This window comes from Pongo abelii, chromosome 6 (assembly GCF_028885655.2).
Source record: "Pongo abelii isolate AG06213 chromosome 6, NHGRI_mPonAbe1-v2.0_pri, whole genome shotgun sequence".
NCBI classification, from domain to species: domain Eukaryota; kingdom Metazoa; phylum Chordata; class Mammalia; order Primates; family Hominidae; genus Pongo; species Pongo abelii.
In genome coordinates, this window is record NC_071991.2 from 100,046,888 (window position 1) to 100,065,148 (window position 18,261).

At 39.7% G+C, this 18,261-nt stretch overlaps 1 protein-coding gene across 1 annotated transcript in view; it reads right to left on the reverse strand.

Moving 5' to 3' along the window:
• Positions 1–4,170: 4,170 nt before the first annotated feature.
• The window catches only part of SLC26A5 (solute carrier family 26 member 5), a 47,422-nt gene continuing 33,331 nt past the window's right edge, over positions 4,171–18,261 (reverse strand). Inside the window, exons 13-18 of the mRNA XM_024250169.2 lie at positions 10,540–10,609; positions 9,306–9,398; positions 8,510–8,616; positions 7,663–7,870; positions 6,870–6,924; positions 4,171–4,648 (exon numbers count right to left, since the gene is read on the reverse strand). Coding sequence (XP_024105937.1) covers positions 4,455–4,648; positions 6,870–6,924; positions 7,663–7,870; positions 8,510–8,616; positions 9,306–9,398; positions 10,540–10,609 — 727 coding nt within the window. The 3' untranslated portion in view covers positions 4,171–4,454. The remainder of the gene's footprint in view (positions 4,649–6,869; positions 6,925–7,662; positions 7,871–8,509; positions 8,617–9,305; positions 9,399–10,539; positions 10,610–18,261) is intronic.

Here is an 18,261-nt window from a genome sequence, read left to right on the forward strand (position 1 = left end):
TGGTATGCCTTTCTCAAAGGCCAGGTGGAGTTTTAAGATGCTCAAACTTGATAAAATCTAAGTCACTAAGCAGGCACGTTACCTGGTGTGGTGCTAACTTTTACCATTGTGTTGTTGGGATTGGGGGAGTTTCAAAACCATTGCATGCATTTTGGTTAGCTGTATGCTTGAAGAATTCGGTAATACTTTTACAATTCTCAAACTTTTATGAGCATTCAAAACAGTAAGAATCTAAACATCTTGAATCCTAAAGGCACTCCTGAAAGGTAAGGTGCACTAAAAAGGACCAATAGCATTTTTTGCACTCAGTAAAGCATACAAGCTCACACCAAGGAAGTTCTGTTTCATTTTAGAATTTAAATTGATTTACTATCTTTAAAGGGGCAGACATAATACAGCCTTCCCCACCACTTACTCTTCCCTCCCTCATCCCCACACAAGGGCACATCCCCACCCCCCAACACACACAAAAAAAACATACCCACCCACCCCAGGACAGATTCACTAGGTTTGCTACCCTCTCTTTTCTTCATCCACACAAGAGAGCAGACTCATTTTCTCAAAGTGTACACTCAGAGGGTGGTACTGTCTTTCTCTGCTAAACAGGTAAGGACACAGGATCAAACCATACAGAGTGGATGTTTTAGATGTTTCCTGCAACTACAAAATGAGCTATTCCAGGGCTTGAAGAGGATCCATACCCTTAACAGTTTCTTGGGGTTCCACTGCAGATGAGATTGGCAATTGGGATCCCATTATCAGCTGTCATATACTAATACAGAATCAGTGTCTAAGACATAGATTGGAGTTTCCTGGGCCCTGGTTCACAAATGTTTTCCAACATATTCCATCGATTCATGAGACATAGATCAACCACTGTCATACTGCACAGGATTTCAGAAGGTCAAAGGACTTTTCTTTATGGGACCTTCTTCAAAATAGTGCTTTCCCATATATTGCCATAAAATAAGGCTAGTGCTTAGATTATGTAGATTATGCCCATTTTGATAGGACAATATGAACCTGAATTTGAATCAGGGTGGAAAAACATAGAAGATACAGTAGGAGCTATTAAGGCCCAGAAAGAACAGGTGGGCTTATATATTATTTCCTTGAAAGGCAGAGACAAGACTGTAAGACAAAAAAGGTCAGGAAATTTTTGCTGTATGAAATAATTCTGAGTAAAACATTCTGACATATTTACATATGGATGAAACGTATTTTGAAATGCACTTGTTCTCAGATGCTAAGTGATAAAAATATATTTTCCCACCTTAAGACTTGTGCTTTTAATATACATAACAATTCTATTCAAAACAGTTTAAAAGTTCAACAGAAAAGTTAAATACAAATGTATAACAGGCAAATACCTTTTTTTGTACACTACTGTTTTTTTTTTTTTTTTGAGACGGAGTCTCGCTCTGTCCCCCAGGCTGGAGTGCTGTGGCGCGATCTCTGCTCACTGCAAGCTCCGCCTCCCGGGTTCACGCCATTCTCCTGCCTCAGCCTCCCGAGTAGCTGGGACTACAGGCGGCCGCCACCACGCCCGGCTAATTTTTTTGTATTTTTAGTAGAGACGGGGTTTCACCGTGTTAGCCAGGATGATCTCGATCTCCTGACCTCGTGATCTGCCTGCCTCGGCCTCCCAAAGTACTGGATTACAGGCGTGAGCCACTGCGCCCGGCCTGTACACTACTTTTAATCTATCAACCACAGTATCTGCTAAGTGGAAGGCTGGTGCTAAAGAATGTGCAATTAATTAATTTTTTTTTTTTTTTTGAGACGGAGTCTTGCTCTGACACCCAGGCTGGAGGCGTGGTCTCGGCTCACTGCAACCTCCGCCTCCCAGGTTCATTCCATTCTCCTGCCTCAGCCTCCCGAGTAGCTGGGACTACAGGTGCACGCCACCATGCCCAGCTCACTTTTGTATTTTTAAATAGAGACAGGGTTTCACCATGATGGCCAGGCTGGTCTCAAATTCCTGACCTTGTGATCTGCCTGCCTTGGCCTCCCAAAGTACTGGGATTACAGGTGTGAGCCACCGCGCCTGGCCGAAGTATTTTATAACATAGTTTAAAATTCTTAAATTCTACTTAAGTGGCTGAAATGATATTAGCTCTTTTACAAAAGTTTCTAGTGTAAGCTGAGGTTCTACAACTACATGCTCTTTCAGAAGGCAGTCCGTATCAGAATGCAGATGTATATGATCTCATGTGATGATTGCAAAGAAAATAACTAAGCCAATCTAAATTTCACTCTAGAATTAGTTAAAGTTTTGATTAAAAGGAGGAGTTTATTTTGAATTAAATTAGTAAAGACAGTGAGAAACCTGATAGGAGTTAGCATGAACACATACCACAGGCTTTGGTTGCAAGTAGGCCATGCTAACAATTCTACTGGGATCTGACTACTTTCTCCTGGCAGTATCTTATTCATGAAAGCTATAACAAGATGTCAATAAGACAACATATTAAAGAAAAGACAAACTCACTATCAGCAGGAATTCTTAGCAGAGGAGGCTTTAGACAGGTTGGCTAATGCCTGTGCTTTGATTTGTAGTGAGCTGGTAATTATAAACAACTGAAAGTGACGAACTGGTTTAAAGGTATCCTCCTCCAACCTTTGACATTCCATGTTTCTGTGGAATGACTAAGATGAGCATTATGCTTACTCCTAGGCTGAACATTGAGTTTGATGTATAATGAACTGATAGCTGTTATGAACTTCTAAGGAAGATTTAAGTTATATCTGGGGGTTAGTTGTCTTAAAAACATGGTCTTTAATGCTACTTCATGATTAGCAACAATAGCAAAGCTTCTAAGGACTTATACTGGCCACAGTTGTGACAATTTGAGCATTGAAAAGAACATAATGGATTGAAACCCATTAAAACTGTAAAAATTCACAAGACCACCATCACACCAGAAAAGAGAAATCTAAAAAAAAAAAAACCACTAATTTGTCACCATCTAATAAACCAGTTATTTAATTTGAAGTTCATAATTAAATGAAAATAATAAAGCATTCAACCTGCCCTTCTAGTACAACTGTAGGTAAGAATGACCAAATAGCTCAAGTGGAGAAGGGAAAGCTTAGTTCACATAGAACAACCAACTAACAACGCAGAAGAAATGAAAGAACTAGACAACCAACTCACAAACTTTAACAAAGTTAATGATTTAGGCAAGAATTACCACCTAATGTTAAAACTCCTGGGTAAATGGTAATTCATTCAATGCCAAAGGAATACCACACAGATAAGTCTGTAGTCACAAAGGGGAAAAATCTAACTGGAGGATCAGACTGTCATGCTGATCCAGTAATCAAACTTAGATCACTAGATTAGTTAATGGTAGATCAACTAGATATTACATGTTTTCTGAAGTGATGCGATATGAAGCATGTATCTTACCTATGATATAATCTAGCACAAAATGTTTTAACTTGAACCTATAAAGGCTTTAGATATAACTTCCAGATTGCAGGTAGTACAGGCAATATAAAAACAAGTTAAACAACACCATGAAAAAGAAGCTAGGCAAATTCACAAGACAGGATTCTACAGGACTGCTGCCCCAGTCTCTTTAACAAGTCAATGTCATAAAAAAGGAACTGTGCTAGATTAAAATAGATGTAAGGGACTTTAAAGGTCATGACCAGTTGCAATGTAAGGTCATAGAATGAATATCAGTTTGCACAAACCAACTGCAAATCTGGGGACAATTGGGGAAATTTAAATATGGGCTAAGGTCAAAAATGTGCTGGAATGAGAAAGTAGAGATTGTTGATTAAAGAAAAATCAGTTATAAAACACTATAGATGTGGTCTTACTTTGGTTAAAAATGTAAATGTATATGTATGGAAAAAGATCTGGAAGGATATTAACAGTGGTAATCTCTGAGTGGTGGAAATATGTTTTATCTTATTTTTGCTTGTCTATTTTTTTAAAATGTCCTCAATGCATTTATATTGCTTCTATAATAAATAAAAGGTTATTTTAAAACAAGAACTTCTAGAAAATTGCAGTTCCTGTCTTCTGTTAGATAACTGATTATAGACAGTCTGTAGACCAACAAGTACAAAAACAAAGAACCACTACTTATCTGTAGACCAACAAGTACAAAAACAAAGAACCACTACTTAATATCTTATTCGTAGGTAAAATACTTGATTGAAATAAATTTTTCAGTGCTTAGCTTACAAAGATAATACTAGAATGTAGCAGAAATGTCTCTCCATAATAAATGCAGGCAACAGGCCAATTTATCTTTGAAATATTCAATTAAAAAAACTCAAGTACAATATATCTTGCTAGGCGTCATTCACCCTCCAAATCCAGCCTCGACTACTAGTATTCACACTTAGAAAAAAAAATCTAGTGTCTAGTATTTAAAACGTGTGAATTATGAACTTCATGAGAGGCTTATAACCCCATCCTAGGGTGAGGTCCTCATCTATGCCTCAGGAGTGGCAGGAGTGGCATTGGGCTCCAAGTCCTCCTGGGAAGGGGGAGCCGAGGCTTCCTGTTCAGCAAGTGCCTCTCTAAGTTGGCTGCCTAAAACTGCATCATGAATGCTGTGGAACAGCAGCTCCCATAGGGCAGGATTTTCAAAAAATCTGTTCCGAGTGAGGTCATTCACAACTTGTGCTATTAAAAGAAGAAAAGAAAATTAGTCCACATTCTGGGTATCAGTCTTCAACAATTAAAAAATAGTAAAAGTTCCATATAGTGTTTTTTTTTGTTATTGTTTTTTGTTTCATTTTTTTTTTTTGAGACAGAGTCTCACTCTGTCACCCAGGCTGGAGAGTAGTAGTGTGATCTCAGCTCACTGCAACCTCCACCTCCTGCGTTCAAGCACATACAGTTTAAATATTAAAATGCTATAGTAAAAGTTTCACTCCAAATCCTGTCTCCACCCATCATACCCTCAATTCCAGGAAACTATTTTCTTGTGTGTTCTTCCAGGATTTCTCTATGTAAATATAAATAAATATAAGTATGTATTCTTATTCCACTTTTCTTATCCCCAAAACAGCACATTTTATATATTTGGGGATAAGAAAAGTGGGAAATACATATACACACACACACACACACACACACACACACATATATATACACATATATAAATATATATATACACACACATATATATAAATATATATACATATATATATAAAATGCTGTTTTGGGGATAAGAAAAGTGGGAAATATATATATTTATGTTATCTATATATAATATATATAGATAATTCTGAACCCTTTTTGCTTAATTTTTTACCACTACGTCATATTCTATTCTACAGATGTTCCTAGTTTATTTAACTAGTCCCCTTTGTTTGGCACTTGAGTTTTTTGTTTTATAACAATGCTGTGATGATCAATGACATACAAGTGTCATTTTGAACATATGCAGCATATTGCTGGATTTTCTGTGTTGAAAGGTAAATGCACTTATAATTTTGAAAGCTAATGTTAGTCTGCCCTCCACAGTGGCTGTTGCATTTTGTGCTCCCGTCAGTAATGTCTGAGAGAGCCTGTTTTCCCACCATATGCCTATGGAGCATGTTGTCATTTATTTTTGATTTTTGGCAATCTTACAGGTGAGAAGTGGCATCTTCATGCAGATTTCATTTTCAAGCACTTTTTTTAATTATTAATTTTTTTTTCTTTTAAATAAAGATGGGATCTCACTATGTTGTTTAGGCTGGTCTTGAACTCTTAGACTCAAGCGATCCTCCTACCTTGGCCTCCCAAAGTGTTGGGATTATAGGCATGAGCCGCACACCCAGCCTCAGGCACTGTTTTACTTTTTTTTTTACTTTTTTTTTTTTTGAGACAGAGTCTTACTCTGTCACCCAGGCTGGAGAGCAGTGGTGCAATCTCGGCTCACTGCAACCTCTGCCTCCTGGGTTCAAGCGATTCTCCTGCCTCACCCTTCCGAGTAGCTGGGACTAAAGGCATGTGCCACCAAGCCGGGCTAATTTTTTGTATTTTTAGTAGAGACTGGGTTTCACCATGTTAGCCAAGATGGTCTTGATCTTCTGACCTCTGGTGATCCGCCTGCCTCAGCCTCCCAAAGTGCTAGGAATACAGGTGTGAGCCACCACGCCTGGCTCCTTTTTTAAAAGATCATTTTCTTTCTTTTTTTTTGGGAAACAAAGTCTCATTCTGTTGCCCAGGCTGGAGTGTAGTGGCGTGATGCTGGCTCACTGCAACTTCTGCCTCCAGATTCAAGACATCCTCCCACCTCAGCCTCCCGAGTAGCTGGGATTACAGGCATGCGCCACCACATCTGGCTAATTTTTGTATTTTTAGTACAGATGAGGTTTTGCCATGTTGCCCAGGCTGGTCTTGAACTCCTAGGCTCAGGCAATCCACCTGCCTTGGCCTTCCAAAGTGCTGGGATTACAGGTGTGAGCCACAACACCCGGCCTCAAGCATTGTTTTAACCAAAATATAATATAAAACAAAAATAGCAGGCAAAGTATTGCCAAATGACTGGATAGAGAAACAAGCAACCTGAATGATTATATGTAACTGTTTATGGCAGCCATTAGATAATTGCTACTGTGGTAATGTATATATTATAATTACTATATTTATAGCAGCCATTAATATTATAATAAATGATGGCTTATTGGCTTCTTTCCTCCAACTCCAGTTCAGGAGGGTTGTCACAAGTAACTTGTAATATGAATGCCTCCATGTGGCTAATTTCAAAGCTGGCTTTAGAGTGATTTTTCAGAAGAATAATTTTCATTTTGGTAAAATAACTAAAATTAAGGACATTTCCAAGTGCAATTATTTAAATAAGAGAAACAAAACTAAAATATTAAGCTTCACCCCATCTTAGAGGTATACTCACCACTGCATCCTGCTAAGTATACATATATACCGACATCTCCATATTCTTTTACAATCTGTAATAATGTTGAAATAAAATTTAGTTTCTCTTTACTCTGTGCCAGATGAAAGTATCTTTTTACCAATGTTTTTTAGTGATAGAAGACACTCTAATTCATTCACTTGAGTTACTTTGCTTCAATAATGATGTATTTTTGAGCTAATCAGTTAAAAATAATTTTGTATTTCTTTTACTTTTTATGTGGACGGTGATAATTAGGGGTAGCAAAAATACTGTTAAATTTTACTTAAATATAATAAAACTATTACATTAACTTAAAGGATATTATAATTTTAAAATAAAGAGCAATTTTTTTTTAGAGACAGCATCTCACTAGTTTACTCATGCTGGTCTTGAACTCCTGAGCTCAGCAATCCTCCTGCTTCAGCCTCCTGAGTAGCCTAGCATATTACAGTAATGTTTTCTAAAATGAATCTTCTTGTAGCAATACACATTAAAATATTTACAGATGATGTTATGACTGGGATGTGTTTCAAAATAAAACAAGAGAAAGTGAATGTCAGCTATAAAGGAAACCAGATTGACCATAAATTGATCATTGTTGAAGCTGAGTGATAGTTCACGGGGGTTCAATATACTAAAATCTTTACTTCTATATATTTTTGAAATTTTCCATAATCAAAAGGGGATAGATCTTTTGTTGAAAAGAGAGCCTAGCCCACCTCCCTGATTTTGCTGATAGTACGACACCAGGCATAGAGGTGTTAAATGACTCATTCAAGAGGATGCTTACCCCTGCCAGAGTTTTCACTCCAACAGAATCAATAAAATTGACTTGAGTGAAATCCAAAATGACAGTGTGGACGTTATCCCCTGGGGGCATAAATCTTTGCATTTCCTCAGGAAATGTGCTTTTGATCACTATTGGGGGATATTTTACTTCACCATCCTCTTCTTCAGGCTTGGTAGCATCTTCTCCATCTACTTCTGCATCCTGTGTCAAAATTAAACCAAATCAGAATTTTATGAACAACTCACATTTCTGGTTGTGAGAAAGATTTATAATGGAAAATCTGCCCTTGTATTCTTAAGCTACTGACTCTACCAGACCCCTTGTAAAATATTTGTCATATTCTAGCCTTGTAACTGAACAAAAAAAGGATGTATGTATAACATTCCATTTTAAGTCAACTTTTCTCTTTCTCCTTCTCCTCCTTTTTTTTCTTGTCCAACAAAATCCACTCTCCTCAGTTATCCTATCCATTTTCTGCTAACTTCTAAAATAGTTCCATTAACTTTAGTATGATGGGTCACACATTAGCATGCCTGAACAGCAAAAGCCACCTTTGAGCTTTTTAAACTATCAGCTGAATAAATCTACGACAAAGTGCTAATGGTAAAATCTGTTAAGGTATTGTGTAATTTTTATTTTTTAAAATGATGTTTTCCTTACTTTTTTCAGAAACAGCCTCATAACTGACCTTATCAGGTGCTTGTAAAATACAGAGCATACTAAGGTGGTTTCCAAACTTTCCTCTTTTAGTAACTTTGTGCTGTGTTTAAACTTCAGTCATGAGTAAAGATGGAGGACATTGCAGAACAAGACAGAAGGTAACATTTCAATGAAAAGACCACTCACCGCTTTGAGAACAGTTGCGTTGGCCATATTTGCATTTCCGACTTCCTTAGCGTACTTCCGCATGGCCTTTCTCCTTGCTCCCATGATGACTGCTGGGTTCACTCCAGTCTTTACAGAAGAGCAACATATGCAAAATCACTTCATGGCTCTCAGGGACCCACCTCGATGCCACTCCCCTTCAAATCTCCCCATTTAACTGCTTTCTGTGTCAGATTCTATCACCCCAACCCTTGCACTGCCTTTCCCTCAGAGGCCCTGAACTGGTTACTCCCTTACATTAGTAGTCTTTCTTATTCTCAATCTTTATTTAAGACAACCAGAAGCTAAAATATTAAAGACAATTTTTAGAGTAGTCTTTATCAAGCTCAGATCTGTCAGGTTGTTATATTTAAGAGACTCTGTGGGTTGACAGGGAGCTTTTCCTATATACAGGGTGGTGTAGGGTTGAGTTCTAAACGTGACCAAAGGAATCTACATGATCCCAAGAGTAAGAAACCTAAAATTATTTTCTCATTTTTTCTTAAAATTTTGTTTGAAAAGTAATATATATATATACACAATAAGAGAGAATGAACAATGGTGATGGCTGCACAATGTTTATGTACTTAATGCCACCCACTGGACTGTATATTTTGAAAATGCTTAAAATAGTATATTTTATGTTATGTATATTTTACAATAAGAGAGAGAAACAAAGCGAGAATGAAATAGTATATACAAGGGTATACTAGTGATCCTCATATCCCTGTCAACCCACAAATCCCATCCTCAGAAATAATCAATTTCTCATGACTCACCTTTCGTTTTAATGCATTGCTATACAAGTCGCTATTTGCATAGTAAATTGGTGCATTTATTTGAAATATTTTTATTCCAGGAATTTCTTTCACCTAAAGAGTAAAATATTGCTGAATTTAACAAATGGAAATATTTCAGAATCAAAACTGCATAGCCTCCCCACCCCAAATAGAAAATGAATGCAGAAGTTGCTAAGGTCCCCTTTTCAGGGCTTAGCTAAAATGATGTCACTCTAGCACACACAGACAAAAAAAAAAAAAAAAAAAAAAAGATAAGAAAAGTTACTCTTATCTACTCATGCTCTGAATAGAAGAGAACTGACAGAGACCTTTTAAACATGCACATCTTTCCATTTGTTTTAAAAGTTGTCTTTGTTTTATTTTTACCATTAAACACAAAGAAGAAACTGAAAAATACCCAAAAACAGAAAAGAAAATGGACAGGAGATGGAAGGCTGCTGCCCAGACTGTGAGAGGCAGGTAAATAAAGTGAACAGAGGTTTACACTGGTTTGAGTCGCAGAAGCAGGAAGGAGCTTAAATGGATACAAGTGAAATTGAGTGAATATTTTATCAAGAACCCTGGTGGAACTCTGGGAGGCAGGCTGGAAACAAGTAATCCTGCATATAATTCTTTGGATCGAGGAAAAATATAGCAATTCTAACACCTTTACCTTAGAGTGAATTTTATTTCCTCATTTCCTAATACCTTAGAGTGAGTCTTTCTTCCCAAGCATAAGACAAGACAGACAAAACTAGTTTTAAAAGATTTTGTAAAAATCTTCGAGATTCCACAGAAGAAAAGAACGTTCAAAATCAAGAAAATCTGAAGCCATAATTTTAACCATTAAAATGAAGTGGGAGAATTCCACAGTCTCACCATCTACATTTTACATGGTTAAAATTATTTTACCATTGGTATACATTCATCAGAAAAAAACCATGCACACACAAACCATCCTTTCAGTTTGAATACTGTATAAATGTATACTTTAATTTCAACAATATATATTTATCCCCATTAAAAATGAGGAAAAATAAATATTGGAAATTGAGTAATTAATGCATAGTATAAATTATAAAATTGAATCCATATAGTAGATCAAAGCTCAGATTTTTCACTTTGACCACTATACCTCCCACCTTACTCCTACTTTTTGTCCTGAGTAAAAACAGTACTTAGCCAAGCACATCACATGCTTACAACCTTTTTAAGTGATAGAAAAAGGTCCTACCTCCTCATATGCGTCTATATCAATATACACATCAGTTTCAGGAAGCTGTCCAAGGACTTTGTAGCTTGGACTGAAGATAAAGAGTGTTAAATATCATTGTGTTGAGGCACAGCGTGTGATTTCAACAGGAGGTTGTGTATGTTTATGTCAGGCTGGGGTTTGCTAGTGCATTTGGGAATGCTTGAACCTTACATGGTGCCTTTGCAGAAGGGCTCCACACATATCACGTTCCCAGTGCCATTCCAAGCCTAATAACACCCCACACACCTCATGCCACTTACACATCACATGCCACACACACACATACATACCACATATGATACGCACACACCATGTACACCTCATACTACACATACACATCCCAATACCTACCTCACACACCACACACATACACAATACACACACCTACACATAATGCACACATACCACACACATATACACATAATACACACACACTACACATACAGAACACACACACATTACACTATATACCACACATATACATACACACATGCATACATACCACATGTATAATACACAATACATACCCCCCCCACATGCATACACAATGTACACACACCACACATACATACCTCATATCACACACAATATACACACACAACACTACATACCACACATATACACATCATACACACCGTATATATACTACACAATGCACATCCCCCCCACATGCATACACACCATGCACATACACACCACACATATGCAATACACACATACCACATACACCTCATACCACACATATACACACTCCCACACATACACAATACACACACATACAATGTATATACACCCACATACCACACACACATACAATACACACATCTACACATAATGCATGTACACCACACACACATATAAACAAAATATACACACACATCACCCCACATATCACACACATACATACAATGTACACACACCCCACCACATACGCAATACATATACCTACACACAATGCATACACACCACACACAAACACACAATACACACACATCACACACACATCACACATACACAATATACACAATCACACCATATACCATGCATACACATCCACACATGCATACAAAGCACACACACACTACATGCCAAACACAATACCATACACAATACACACATACCATATACCTCACACCACACACACCCCTACATATACACACACACATACATACACACAACACATGCAATATACAATACACACGCTACACACACGCGTACATACCACATATATGCACACACTACACACAATACACATACATGCACACACATGCATACATACCCCCACACTACATGCCACACACTATACCATATACAATACACACATCACATACCCTTCATACCACACACACACATACACACATGCATATACAACCTTCATGCAAGACACAATACACACACCACACACATGCATACACACCACACAAACACACACATAATACACATACATACACATCACGCACATATACATACATCACATACACCTCACACTTCACATCACACACACATCACGTATATCTCACACCACATACACGATGCACATCACACACCCTATACGTCCCCTCCCCCCAACACCATAACACAAACACTATCTGGTCAGGACAAAAGGTTCAGGCATTTAGAGGTGGAGGCAACACTGAATTTCGCAGAGTTCAAGTTATGCCAGGGATATATGTAACACAAGTTCTCCTCATGCCACTCAGTAGACAGAACTGTCTTTCTGCTCTACCTCTAAAGTAGGAGAGGGAATTTTTGTTTGTCATTAGCAAGAATCACTGACTCATGGTAGGGGAGTAGTCATTTGAGGGCGTGGGGAGAAAATGAAAATCTCAAATTAGCATAGAAGTTAACTTAATTTAGTCTGAATAGATTTTAAACATTATTTTTTGAGAGCCTTAATTCCTTTTTTTTTTTTTTTGAGGCGGAATCTTATCCTGTTGCCCAGGTTGGAGTGCAGTGGTGCAATCTTGGCTCACTGCAACCTCCACCTCCCGGGTTCAAGCAATTCTCCTGCCTCAGCCTCCCAAGTAGTTGGGATTACAGGTGTGAGCCACCACACCCAGCTAATTTTTGTATTTTTAATAGAGACAGGGTTTCACCATGTTGGCCAGGCTGGTCTCAAACTCCTGACCTCAAGTCATCTACCCGCCTCGGCCTCCCAAAATGCCGGGATTACAGACAGGCATGAGCCACTGTGCCTGCCCCTAATTCCTAACTCTTTATAGGATCATCTGGCTCAAATTAGATACTGTAATAATAACAGATACCACTTCTTGAACACCTGTTATTATATCCTTTGAACAATGCTACTGGGCACATTAATAATATTATAATAATAGTTAACATTATTAACAATTCTGCCATCGTGTAGATGAGAAATTGAGGCTCAGTGGGGTTAGGTAAGTTGTTCAATGTCAGAAAGCCTGCCAGAGCCAGAATATGGCTCAAGGTCTTTGACATTCCACAGTTTTGCTACTATGTCCTGGTGCTTCTTAGCATGAATGTCAAAGTACTTTGTAAATTAGAATATACCACACAAGTGTTAGCTGTTTTGCTGGGTAGATTCCCTCCATAAGCATTCAGAGAACACAAATGATGTGCCTGGTACTAGACTCCAGGAACATCACTTCTACAAACAAGATGCTCACAGTCTAGTGATATCTGTGGACAAATATGGCTCTGAGGACTGATATTGCAGATAGGGGGCTAAGGCTCTCAGCTGAGTTTGCAATTATGAGAAAACCTCTAAGAGACTCAAAGTGCCGTCCATGTGTTGCAATCCAGTACCACAGGGGAAGCAGAGTAAGGGATGGGCACATGGATCACAAGTACACGAGTAGCTGAGATGGACACATGAAAGGTGCTGGGGAAGGATTAGAGCATCGTTGTGGGTACACAGGGGAAGTTGAGGTCCCTGACTGGGTGAGCTGGGCCTCAAAGGATGAGGATTTCAAATGTAGATGATGAACAGGCCTTCCTGACAACCTGCAGTGCCCTGGCACACCATTTCTGCAAGTCTAAATACTATTGCTCCCAGTGAAGGCCAAGTCCTTACTACTTCCCTAATGACACCAAGAGCAAGAAAGTCTCTTTTAATGAAATCCCATGGGGTTTTATTTGGCATCTCTTATGCTTATCACACTGTACCTTGCTTACACCTGTTGAGGCACTTATAACTGTGTATTCTAAGTCTTTAAAAATTTTTTTTGTTTTATTATTTACTTATTTCTTTTTTTAGAGATGGGATCTTATTCTGTGGCCCACGTTGGAGTGCAGTGGACTGATCACGGCTCACTGCAGCCTTGAACTCCTAGGTTCTAGTGATCCTTGTGCCTCAGCCTCCTGAGTAGCTGGGACTATAGGTGTGCACCACTACACCTTGCAAATTAAAAAATTTTGTAGGTCTCACAATGCAATATCTCACACCTGTAATCCCAGCACTTTGGGAGGCTGAGATGGGAGGAACACTTGAGCCCAGGAGTTCAAGACCAGCCTGAGCATGATGGCGAGACCCCATCTCTACAAAAAATTTAAAAATTAGCCAGGTGTGATGGTGTGTGCCCATCATGGGAGGCTGAGGTGGGAGGATCCCTTGAGCCCAGGAATTCAAGGTGGCAGTGAGCTGTGACCGTACAACTGCACTGCAGCCCATGTGGCAAAGTAAAACTGTCTCTAAAAATAATAAAATAAAAAATAATTTTTTTTTTTGGTAGAGGCATGGTCTTATTATGTTGTCCAGGCTGGTCTCAAACTCCTTGCCTCAGCAATCCTCCTGCCTTGGCCTCCTAAATTGCTGGGATTATGGGCATGAGATGAGCCACTGTGTTTGGCCTATATTCTAATTTTTTGAAGATGGATTATAAAATGCTGATTGAGGCCAGGCGTGGTGGCTTATGCCTCTAATCCCAGCACTTGGGGAGGCCAAGGCAGGTGGATCATGAGGTCAGGAGTTCAAGACCAGCCTGGCCAAGATGGTGAAACCCTGTCTCTACAAAAAATACAAAAAATTAGTTGGGCGTGGTGGTGGGCGCCTGTAATCCCAGCTACTCAAGAGGATGAGGCAGAGGCAGAGAATTGCTTGAACCCAGGAGGCGGAGGTTGCAGTGAGCTGAGATCATGCCACGGCACTCCAGCCTGGGCGACAGAGCATGACTCTGTCTTAAAAAAAAAAATGCTGATTTGTCAGCTTCTGGATTTGCAAAAACTCACATCTGAGTCATTGCCTCACCACTTACTGTGATCTTGGGCAAGTTACCCAGTCATTCTAGGCTTCAGCTTCCACATCTGTGAAACAGGGTTGCTGATTGTCATTGGTTTATAAGGTTATGTGAAATGGCATAAAGCATTGATCTTTGCACAGAGCCAGGCACATAAGTAATTATAATAATTTGTGCCATCATTACTTCATTGTCCTTATTAACACCATCATCATGATTACGTGTCTGGTCATCCTTAGGACAATGCAACCTTTGAAGGGAAGGACCACATCTTATATACTGCACTGTCCCTCGAGTCTAGCTTCTCCCTGGGAATATAATAGGCCCTCAACAAATATCTATTTAGTGAAATTATAATTTTTAAAATTTTATAATGCTAACCAAATTGTGAGCTTTGGGGGGCAGAAGCTGAACCTCTGTCACATTTATAACACATGCAAGTGCCTGAGTTCAGGAATTATCTGCAGAATGATGTGATTGTCTCTTTTTTGTCGTTTTTGTTGTTGTTGTTGTTTTTGAGACAGAGTCTCGCTCTGTCGCCCAGGCTGGAGTGCAGTGGTGTGATCCGGGCTCACTGCAAGCTCCACCTCCTGGGTTCACACCATTCTCTGGCCTCAGCCTCCCCAGTAGCTGGAACTACAGGCACCCACCACCACGCCCGGCTAATTTTTTGTATTTTTTGTAGAGATGGGGTTTCACCGTGTTAGCCAGGATGGTCTCGATCTCCTGACCTCGTGATCCACCCACTTCGGCCTCCCAAAGTGCTGGGATTACAGCACGGCCGGGCCATGATTGTTTCTTAACTATGCCTACTCTGAGGGAAAATGAGGGTTTTGAATAAACGGCCAAACCCAGTGCACCTCTACTCCTCTCCAGAAGTGTGCCCTAACTACAGAAGAAGCCAGCTGAAAATAAACACATAATCTGAGGGCTGATCTCCTAAACTCTAACATACAAAGATCCAGCAAAATCACCAACAAAGGATAGAACATAAAAAATATCAACTTCCGTTAATTATTATTTGAGGAAGAAAGAGAAGTATTCTTTTTTTTTTCTTTTTTTTTTTTTTTGAGACAGGGTCTCAGTCTGTCACCCAGGCTGGAGCGTAGGGGTGCCATCTCAGCTCACTGCAACCTCTGCCTCCCAGGCTCAAGTGATCCTCCCACCTCAGCCTTCCAAGTAGCTGGGACCACAGGTGTGCACCACCATGCCCGGCTAATATTTTGTATTTTTGGTATGGATGGGGTTTTACCAGTTTGCCCAAACTGAAGCTTTTTTTTTTTTTTTTTGTGATGGGCTCTCACTCTTTCATCCAGACTGGAGTGTAGTGGTGTGATCTTGCCTCACTGCAACCTCAGTTTCTTAGGTTTAAGCAATTCTCCTGCCTCAGCCTATTCAGTAGCTGGGATTACAGTTGTGTGCCACCACACCCAGCTATTTTTTGTATTTTTAGTAGAGATGGGGTTTCACCATGTTGGCCAGGCTGGTCTTGAACACCTGACCTCAAATGATCCGCCTGCCTCAGTCTCCCAAAGTGCTTGAATTACAGGTGTGAGCCACTGCGCCCAGCCCAAACTGGAGCATTAAAAAACAAACTTGCTGGACTTTAAAATTTATGATAACTGGTCAGGCACGTGCCTCATGCCTGTAATCCCAGCACTTTAGGAGGCCGAGGTGGGCAGATTGTGAGGTCAGGAGATCGAGACCATCCTGGCTGATACGGTAAAACTCTGTCTTTACTAAAAATACAAAACATTGGCTGAGCATGGTGACACGCGCCTGTAGTCTCAGCTACTCAGGAGGCTGAGGCAGAAGACTTGGACCCAGGAGGTGGAGGTTGCAGTGAGCCGAGATCATGCCACTGCACTCCAGCCTGGGTGACAGAGCAAGACTCTGTCTCAAAAGAAAACAAACAAAAAAATTTTATAACTCAGGTGAGTTCTCTAGTGTTAGAAAAATAAAGACTAAGTAAATAAAAATAAATAAAATTTATGATAAGATACCATAAAATCCTATTCAGTAAAGAAAACAAAAAACACCACCACCAACAAAAAAAATCTCAAATTCTATACTGTAGGTTGTTAAAAGTTATAGATTTTTTTTTCTTTTTCTTTCTTTCTTTTTTTTTTTTCTGAGACGTGTGTCACTCTGTCGCCCAGGCTGGAGTGCAATGGCTCCATCTCAGCTCACTGCAACCTCCGCCTCCTGGGTTCCAGCAATTTTCCGCCTCAGCCTCCCGAGTAGCTGGGATTACAGGCACCCGCCACCATGCCTGGCTCGCTTTTGTAATTTTAGTAGAGATGACCAGCCATGTTACCCAGGCTGGTCTTGAACTCCTGACCTCAAGTGATCTGCCTGCCTCAGCCTGCCAAAGTCCTGGGATTACAGGTGTGAGACACCACATCCAGCCAAAAGTTATAGATATTTTAAAACCATAATGTTCACCAAAGTTCTGAGATAAAGAACTCTTATATATGCTAATAAAGTTCTTTATAAAAATGGGAAACACTTCTTTTAGGTAAATACGGGCAACAGTGTTGGAACTTGTTATTAAAAGTAGTTAAATTCTTATCCTGAGTTTAGAATCTCACATATTCTTAACATTTTTCTGTTATGTCACTTGTGATGATGAAAATGCTCATTTCCCACCCTTGAGGGTAGGGAGCATCCTGATCTCCTGCAGATAAGGGGTCAACATCCTCATAAAGTGCCCTTTCAACACATCACAGTCAACTTTAAGATTTCATGTGATTTGCAACCATAGGCAAAACCACACTAGCTTCATTTTCATTTCCCTCTGTGTTAAAGCAGGAAGGGCACTGGCATTGGTAGAGTGGGTGGCACTTGTCAGGCACTGTGCTGGCTGTTTGTAGGCCTTGTCATTTAAGCCTTATTGTAACTATATGAGGTAGGAAGTATTAGTATCATTTTACAGATGCAGAAACAGGCTCTGAGAGGTATGCAAAATCACAGAGCTTACAGAAGGTGCTGCCAGGACCTGACTAAAGTCCAGGCTATTTCTTCATTTTATTTTATTTAAAAAAATTTTTTGAGATGGAGTTTTGCTCTTGTTGCCCAGGCTGGAGTGCAATGGCACGACCTCGGCTCACTGCAACCTCTGCCTCCCAGGTTCAAGCAATTCTCCTGCCTCAGCCTCCTAAGTAGCTGGGATTACAGGTGCACCTGCCACCATGCCCAGCTAATTTTTTGTATTTTTAGTAGAGACAGGGTTTCACCATGTTGGCCAGGCTGGTCTCGAACTCCTGACTTTGTGATCCACCTGCCTTGGCCTCCCAAAGTGCTGGGATTCCAGGCAAGAGCCACTGTGCCTGGCTAGTCCAGGCTATTTCTATGACAATGTTTCCTTTTCATCTTTATGGTGATTTATCACAAAAAGGTGTTTTTTTGTTTGTTTGTGTTTTGGTAGAGATGGAGTTTTGCTATGTTGCCCAGGCTGGTCTTGACCTCAAGTGATCCTCCCACCTCA